The following is a 9,460-nucleotide window of genomic DNA, read 5'->3' on the forward strand; positions in this document are numbered from 1 at the left end:
AAAAAAAAAAAAGGAATAATATGCAATCTAGACAGAGTCGTTTTTTTGGAGGATGGGAGTATAACCATTCCATCCAAATAGAATCAGCACACCACTCCAAATGAGATTTATCAATGCAGCAAAATATACCTCTTTGACTCTTCTCATATGTCCTTGGGGAGGCGCATAAATAATTTTTTTTTTTTTGTTGGAAATAAGCAGTATTTTATATAAGATATGGGAAAAGAATGAAAGATGAACGTATATCATGGATATCCAAAATAAAAGACATCCCAAAAAAGAAATCCAAACTAAAGCTAACTAGATTCCTCCTCTACCTCAGCAGAAGGGAAACTCATCCAGACAATATCTAATCAAGATATCACATCAGTAAAATCTGTATTCAGATCTTTCTTCCAAATCTCATCTGAAATCCGTAACTATAAACAATGGAGAAAATATCCACAAATCCAAAACTTGAGATTTTGTAGCCTTCTTTGCTAAGGAATCTGAATAGGATAACGATAATTGTCCATGTTATCCCCTCTAAAAATTGCGTATAAATTAATTCACCACATGCAACAAGTTAATTAAAACTTTCACAACTTTCCAATGACCTCAGAACCCCAAACACACCAGCCCCAAAAAGTTTTTGACCCCACAGCCTTCGTGATAATAGATGCATCCCTTAATTTAGTGGATGGGTTTGGCTCCACAAAGGACACCACAAGGCAAGTGAATATAAGGCCACGCTTCCAGCACCGTTGCAGACTCTATGAAGTCTATAATTAAAGAGAACTCTACCAGCTGTTGCTTCACTCAACTTACTCTCGTACCTAACATTCAAATGTGAACCCCACCAGGCACGCACCAACGCCCAAGTTACTAAGTCCAAGCCTCTGCCTAGCATTCAAACATGAACCCTAGGCACGTTCCAACACCCAAGCTCCAAAGTGCTCTTTATTTATCCCCTTCTTCCTCCCCTCCCCTTTCTCATACCAAGCTCACCACTTCAGCCATGGATGAAACACTTCACTCTTGCACCTCAAACAATGCTCCCCATGTTGCTGTTCTCTCGTTCCCATTTGCAAGCCACCCCATGTCTCTCTTCATGCTTGTCAGACGCTTAATCGGCGCCGCTCCGGACGTGATGTTCTCATTCTTTGGCACTGGAAATTCCAATGCCATGATCTTCAAGAACATTGACAAAGGCCTTGAGAATTTAAGAACTTATGATGTAGATGATGGAATACCAGAAAACTATGTTTTCACAGGCAAACGACAGGAGGATATTGAGCTTTTCATGAAGGTGACGCCATGGAACTTCAAGAAGAGTTTAGAGGTTGCAGTGATGGAAAGAGGGAAGAAGATAACATGTTTGTTGAGTGATGCTTTCTTGTGGTTTTCTGCGGACGTGGCTGAGGAGTTGGGGGTCCCTTGGATAGCGGCTTATTTTGGGGGTGCTTGCGGTTTAACTACTCATGTCAACAGTGACCTGATCCGCTCAACCATTGGAGTTGGTCCAAGTGGTAAGTTTCATGAACCTTACACGACTAAACCCAATTCAGCCTCATCCCAATTAAATGGGTCAGCTATCCCAATTATTCTCTCTTTCTTCTCATCATTTTTTTTTTTAAATTCTATTTTCTTATTAAAATTTTCACATCTCCCTTTATTTCTATTCATTTTCCCATTTTTATTTAAAATATATTATTTTTCTTATAATCTTGTTTTAATTGATACAAATAAATATTAAAAAAATAATAAATATTAGTAAAATTGGTATTACTCATCTCCAGATTATCTAATATCAATACATGACAATCAACATAGCACGATATGACAATTTAGAAATTTGGTACTATGGCGACAATTTGACGATATGTCTTCATGATAGCGATTTGAAATAGGACATCATAACGACGATATAGTGTCATGAGGGCAATTTGGTGATATGATGATATGGCTACGATTGTTTTTAGATATTTCAAGATAGATCAATAATGTTGTAGTGTCATATGGATTGGGTATGATATCATTTTGTACCAATAGTTATTTTTTATTTTATTTTATTGGTATCAAATCAGTATTAGCCAAGATCAATACCTAAAACTAATTTGTAAGATTAAAAATAAATAAATAAATAAATGAATGTTAAATTAAATAATTAAATAAAAAATGAAACTAATTTGGTAAACCATGAAGAGAGAGAGAGAGTGTGTGTGTATGGAAAGAGATAATGGAATGAGAAAATAGGAAGGGAGAGGTAGTTAAGTTACACTTGTCCAGCTAAGACATTCACCTCTTAATTGTACTAGCATTGGAACTTAGATTCTCGTACAAAAACTTGATCTGGACTCATTATGAACGTTAATTCATTTATTATATATATATATATATTTATTATTATTATTATTATTTTTTTTTTTTTTTTTATTATCATTTCTTAGTCAAGTGGTGCCCCAGGAATGGGCTTTTAGATTTCACAAGAATGGGGTATCATTTAACGGCCTTAAATGTTTGGTTGTGAGAGCTACCAAAACGGAGACTGCATTTCCCTTGTTTGTTTTTCCACTTCATTTATGTCAAAAAATAAATAAATAAATAAATAATCTGATCAATAAGGGGAGAGAAAAGGGTCCCAATATTTAATGAAGAAAGAGAAAGAAAAGGAAATAAAAGTCACTATTAGCATGTGAATTGTAGGTTGGCCTGATAAAGTGTCTGGCACTAATACCAAAAATAAATATAAAATGTTGGCAACAGTTGTGATTCAATCTTAACTCAGCACGTGTGTTGAGATTGTGTTGAGATTCATCATAATTAACAATTAAAAGAGCTGAACACATGGTGGGCTGGAGTTGTATCACAAGTAGACGATAGGAATTTCTATTGCTCGATTTGTTTTAAATCTCACTCTTTTAACTGTGGACTTTCTTCAAACAGCTATCGCCGGACGAGAAGATGAAACTCTTGATTTCATTCCAGGACTATCATCCCTACCTATTCGAGATGTGCAAGAAGGAATCATCATAGGAGACTTGGAATCTGCTTTCAATCGCATGCTACATCAGATGGGCCAAAAGATGCCGCAAGCAACTGCTGTTGTGGTCAATGACTTTGAGGAATTGAACCCACCAATCATCAAGGACCTCAAGTCCAAGTTCCGAAACTGCCTTTCAGTTGCACCCTTCACACTAAATTACCCTCCTCAATCAGATTCAGATACTAGTGGTTGCCTTTCATGGCTGGACAAGCAGAAGCCTTCTTCTGTAGTATACATTAGCTTTGGCACAGTAGGGGGATTGCCACTACCTGAGTTAGAAGTATTAGCAGAAGGATTAGAAGCTAGTGGAACACCATTTCTATGGTCTCTCAAGGATAAGCTGAAGGAACAATTACCAGATAGTTTCCTAAACAAGACAAGGAAGAGGGGACTTATAGTCCCATGGGTTCCTCAGTTGCGTGTCTTACAACACACAGCAGTAGGTGTGTTCATGACACATTGTGGATGGAACTCAGTATTAGAGAGTATCTTGAATGGAATTCCGGTTATCGGCCGTCCGATTTTCGGAGACCATCACTTGAACGGACGGTTTATTTCTGATGTGTGGAAGATTGGAATTAGAATTGATCATGGGGTCTATACCAAAGATGGAGTGATGAAAGGATTGGATTTGATGTTGTGCAAAGAAGAAGGGAAGAAAATGATGGAGAAGGCTCAGGCCCTTAAAGAGCTTGCCAAGAGGGCAATTGAAATTGATGGTAGCACTAGTAGGAATTTTCAGACTCTCTTGCAAATGGTATCTACTACCTAGTACATTAAAAATAGTTACACATTTGAGCCTTTACTTAGTCTCGATTAGGATTTGAAGCTTTTAATTTCATCATTTTTTTTTTTTATAAGTAGGATGGAAATAAGAGTGGAGGGACCGGCTTGGAGTGTAGATCAGGTTTTCGTACAAGAACCATTTTCGATCTTGATTTACATATATGATACATGGAATTTAACATTGTTATAGATTCTAGTTGGATTTCTTGTGTATAGATGAGGGAGAATGGTTCTGAAAAATGCACTCTTAAGGATGGAAATAAATGTGTTTTTTTATATATATTTTGTATTTTTTATTTTTTATTTTCATTTTAGCTGCAACCAAATTAAAGGACTACTTGAAACTTATGGTTATTGCCGTAGAGAATTTAAAGCCCTATTTAAAGCCCACATGGGAAGTTGAAAAAGATAGGTCCCTATTTCTGTACTATTAACTGTTCAACAGTTCATAAATGAGCAATTCTGCCCATTCTTTTTCTTTATTGGTACACCTACAACCTGGATGCTTTGAACAATAATAATACCTTTGAACAATAATAAATTGCTTTATTTTTATTTTTATATTGTATTTATTATCTTCCAGACCCTTTCTCTCCTAAATCCTCCTTCAGCCATCCTTTCTTTCTCTCTGTTTCACACACACATTTGAAGATCCTTGTAATCCACATGTGTGTTGACACCTTCCACGCCAATCCAAAGGGTGCACAAGTAAGAGTACCACATGATTCGTATACAAAGAGACACACATGCATGGTCAGAGATGAGAGGGAGTACTACAGTGTCAACGATGGGAGAGAGAGAGTTTGAAAGTATAATTACTATCCATCATTTTCCCTTTTCTTCTTCTTCTTATTATTATTATTATTATTATTTTTTTCTTTTTTTTTGAAATCTATGGTCTTTTTATATGCTAACCCTCAATTCTTTGTTTCAGTTTTATTTATTTATTTAGAAATTCTAATCCTTTATCTAATGAGATTGAAAATTTCCAAGGATCCTATCTTTGTAACAATGTTTCATTAAAAAAAAAAAAATCTTCTTGATGAGTTTGAAAAAAAAAAATAATAATAATAATAAGATATGTGACAAATAGATAAAGGAAGTTTACATAATTGATATGACAAGGAAATGGAAATTCAATGTTCTTTTGGTTTGACCCGTGGGTGAGAACCCATAATCGAACCATTGACCTCCATGACCACCATCATGTACACCATCCATGTCCGCCCACTACCCCAGTTTGCTACTTCCTCAATAATAACATTTGGAATGTTGAGTTTTTGAATTTTGTGACCTCTGCTAATAATACAAATATTATTGCACAAACTCCTTTGTCAAATCAACTCGACAAGTGGTGGTGCTCTCTATCTAAGGACAGATCCTTCTCAACTAAACTAGCAGCTCAGTATCTCAAGACCACTGAACTAACAAATTTCAATGAATGCTCACACAGGTGTCAATGCTCCTCTCTTTACTCTCAATGGTGGTGATATTTTTGGAGAATCAATATCCACCCCAAATTTATACTTTTCTTCTGGAGAGCGATTAATGAGGGCCTCCCCACAAAAGACATTCTATCTAACTAGGTGGATATTGACACTCAATGTTATTTTTGCCGCACCCAGAGAGAGTCTGCTTTCCATGTCTATTTGAGCGTGAACTTGTAAGAAAGGTCTAGGCCTTAGGCACGCTAGGCCTCAAACTAGAAAGACTACCATGCAACTCTGTTAAAACTTTAGTTTCATATTGCTTTAAGTCGGGTTTCATCCAAAAAAAGGATCTGAATTGGTTTTTTTCTGTAATAATAATAACATGTTATTTCCTATGGAACCACAGAAACAAAACATTGTTTTCGGAAAAAAAAAAAAAAAAAAAAAAAAAAAACCCTGATATTTCTAGTATGATCCACCAAGCTGAGTGCTGGTTAGCTAACAGCTCAACACACAAGTCAATGGAGGTCCAGGTGATGTCTCCCATTACTCAACTCTATAAGCTCTATAACCCCAACTCATATGACACCAATCTTCTTATGGTCACAAGTGTATATGACAAGTAGACAAATATGTCAGCTTGGGCTATAGTTTTCCTAAACCAAAACAATGAAATCTTATGAGAATCTAACTATGTTTTGACACGAAACCGCGATGAAGCAGAAGCATTAGGACTTTTGAAGGGATTGGAATGGGCGAGAACGGCTGGATGGAAGGTGGATAGTTTTGGGAGCGATGCAAAGGAGATCAGAATATTACTTGAGAAACAGTTTAAAAATTTAGTAGAACTATGGCCACAAACTTTAGTTATGGTGTGCCATGAATTAGACTTATATCTTAATTATCCCAGGTTCTGTAATATTCATAACCATAACCTACTAGGACAACTCAAAGCTATGGCATATGGTACGCTAATTACTAGGGCTACTAATTACCCAACCGAGGGACCATGTAATAAGTTTTCTATTATCTAATCTAGTTTCTTCTTTTTGCTGACCAAAAAAATAAAAAAGTTTGCATAATTGATATGACAAGGACAAGCATTGGGGTTAACCATGGTTTGCCAGGTCCTGAAGGCACACTATCCTCATAGACCAAATAATAGTTATCAATATACTCGCTCCTTATTCCACCTCCCTCGTGAGGCCAAGGCTAATAGTCTCTCAGGTCGTGATCATTTTGTGGTTTTTCAAGTTCGATCAATCCCTCTCATTTTTTAAGTTGAATATATAATGGTTGATCGATGTTTAACTGATATAAAATGCTTCCATTCAGTCTACAAGCACTGGAGATCCACAAAGCGTCTTGGACATTGATGTCTTACTGCCACCATGATGATCAATCAATACAATGGCTAATAATCTCGAACTGCCATCACCTACTAACTTCATCGTGTACACTCATCGATCTATATTTGAATAAAACTCACTCAATCGAGATCAAAGCCATTAATGGACCTATTGATAGTGTTCAAGTATGTTCTACCAAGTTCGGTTGATTCGGATAGCATTCACATTCGGACTTCCTTCTTTCTCTACTCTCCCTTTATTGATTAAATTATTAACTTCCTCAACTTGGATTCTACCTTCGACGTCGAAACCTTTTTCTCAGTGCCCACTTCTCCTAATTGTGTATTCTTCGTTTTGCGCTACACAAATAGAGTGACTATCAGTATATGTCGCTAAGGGACATGGCTTGGACCTCAACTAGTTTCCCTGGTAGGTTTTCGCCGATTAAGGATATAGTCTACTCCAAGGGATGTTCTTTCTCAATGATTCATGGTGGATAACGGGCCTTCAATGTCTCTCAACAGTCATGGAGTGTTCTTCCTGAACCCAAGGCAATAATGGATGTTCGAAGCTTTGATTATGATGGTTATATGGTGGGAGATGAGGAGGAGGAGCTCTTACTTGTTCTTGTGAGCAATTCATGTCATTGCATTTTAGTTCATAAGCTAGATAGATCCGAGATGAAGTGGGTCAAGGTTGAAGAGTTAAGAGATAAAACATTATTTGTGAGCTCTGCCAGCACATCCGTTGTGGTTTCTAAGAACAAGAGAACTGAAAGGGTGATGAGTAGGATTTATTACTGTATGCGCTCTAAGCCCCCAAGTTCTACTCCTTCAAAGCTTCAAAAAGCAACTAGTGCTCTGATACCACATTAAGTAATAGTACTACATGATATTTCTTGACTTAAGAAAATCACAACCTAGTGGCCTATATATATAGAACCTACATAAGAATCGATATAATTGTAAACTCTATCTGCTAAGGAGATCTAATAAAAGAGATAGTTTGAGTTGCGTTAAAAATCTATTATCTAATAGCTGTAAACATGAATGTAAAATCCTAGGGTGATAGAGGTTGATAGTAAATGCAACCCAATGATGTAGAGATCCTAGTAGAAAGATAAGATTGACATATAATGGAGCTCCTACAAGATAAGAGTGGATCGGCCAACATGGATGACGATAGAGATTGAGAGAGTAGAACTTGAACTCTTTCTGATACTATGAAACATTTTTTCTCTTGAGTAAATGTGCTCATAAAGGGAGTAAAAGGAAGAAAAAGAAACAGTTTGGGTGAGTAAATGCAAATCAGTGGTCTCCCTCTTCCTCTCCTTCTATGTTCAAAATCAAAATGGTTTCTTCTTCAACTTGCTTCGAACTCCTTTGATTTGACTCTACCTTAATCCTTTATTTTTTTACACTAGCAACCAACTATTTATTGTTCGTTTGTTATATTTTCTTCTGTTAGTTTACAAATTTTCTCATATTTTACCCTTTCCCTCTACAACAATACCATCTCTCTCTCTCTTTCTCTCTCAAGATTTGAGAGGAGGCAGTCGGGTAGGGATCGGTCAAGGTTGGACCATCCCATATCGCACAGAAATACTCATGGATTCAATTAAAAAAAAAAAAACTTTTTTTCACTGTTTTACCCTTTGCTCGTGTCAATCTACTAATATAATTAGGGGTGCAAGTTTGACCTTGGCGTTCCAAACCCACATTGCCCCTCCCTAAGCCCACATAGGGCTAGACCCAAAAATTCTTGCACTGAGGGCCGACCCTGCCTTGAAATTTTTTCTTCCTGAGTTAGTGTTAGGGTGGGTAAGGGTTGATGTCTAGCTCGCCCTAAGCCCGACCTAATTTTTTACCCTGAGTTTTGGCCCTAATTTGGCCCAACCCAACCTTGATTTATTGAGTGTTTGATGATCAATTTTTTAAGTTTGGTAATTATTATCCACCATGGTTGTATAAACTATTTAAATTTCTTATTTACTAATATTTTTAAGAGTTAATTATTATTTTACTTTTTTATTCCAAGGGACTTAAATGCAAAGTCAAATGAATTTTTAGTTATTTCATATTTTGTAAGGGTCAAAGTCAAGGTCAGGTATACCCAGCCCTAGATGGAAATCTAGGGTTAGGGCCAATCAGGGACATCCTGCCCTAGCCTTGTCCTATCAGGGCCAGGGCCAATCAGGGCAGCTTGGGCTAGGCTGAGCACTGCAAGGTTGGGCTTGGGTTGAAGATTTTAGACCCTGTGTCAAGGTTCAGGGTGAGCTTGGGCCTAAACAATGGGACTCAGGGTATAAAACCCTGGCCCAACCCTGCCCTGTTGCAGCCATAAATACAATATTTACCAAGAATTGAGATCAATCAAGAGCGATACTGATCTGATTCGGTAGATTCAGGCTCATCCGATCTGATTCTTCTCTCTCACGCTCACATTATATGTGTATGCTTGTGTGTGTAGTTTCCGAAACATGCTGCAACAGCCAACAACTATGTCTACCACATCTTCGGATGGAGCACCGGATTTTATAATGGTTGATGTTAACTGCGACCCACAACTGAAGCCCAGTTTTAGGTTTCCCTAACCTGCAGTGTGTTTTCTCTATCATTCTTTGATCCTTTTTATCCCAAATTTATTGATAAACAAAGTGACGGATTCTCATAGATAAAGTGAAAGGATGAAGAAACTGAGATTTGTACTTTTGCTTCAGTGAGAGAAACATCTGTTTTTTTTTTTTTCACCTCATGCAACCTTCATGTGGAAGCTCCCCACAATTGATTTGAGAAGAAAAAAGAAAATTAATAATTCTTGACACTAGCTTGTCATACAACGTTGAAGGGGTAGATTTTTTTTTTTTTTTT

At 36.9% G+C, this 9,460-nt stretch overlaps 1 protein-coding gene across 2 annotated transcripts in view; it reads left to right on the top strand.

The window, feature by feature from the left end:
• The window catches only part of LOC122086308 (anthocyanidin 3-O-glucosyltransferase 7-like), a 16,108-nt gene extending 12,019 nt beyond the window's left edge, over nt 1-4,089 (top strand). Inside the window, exons 1-2 of one of the 2 annotated variants that reach the window (XM_042655073.1) lie at nt 888-1,508; nt 2,926-4,089. In XM_042655073.1, coding sequence (XP_042511007.1) covers nt 896-1,508; nt 2,926-3,797 — 1,485 coding nt within the window. In that variant the 5' untranslated portion in view covers nt 888-895 and the 3' untranslated portion in view covers nt 3,798-4,089. Of the gene's footprint in view, nt 1-887; nt 1,509-2,925 lie in introns of those variants that run through there. The other variant, XM_042655080.1, reaches the window with a different exon arrangement.
• Nucleotides 4,090-9,460: the final 5,371 nt, after the last annotated feature.

Source organism: Macadamia integrifolia, chromosome 1 (assembly GCF_013358625.1).
Source record: "Macadamia integrifolia cultivar HAES 741 chromosome 1, SCU_Mint_v3, whole genome shotgun sequence".
Taxonomy (NCBI): Eukaryota; Viridiplantae; Streptophyta; class Magnoliopsida; order Proteales; family Proteaceae; genus Macadamia; species Macadamia integrifolia.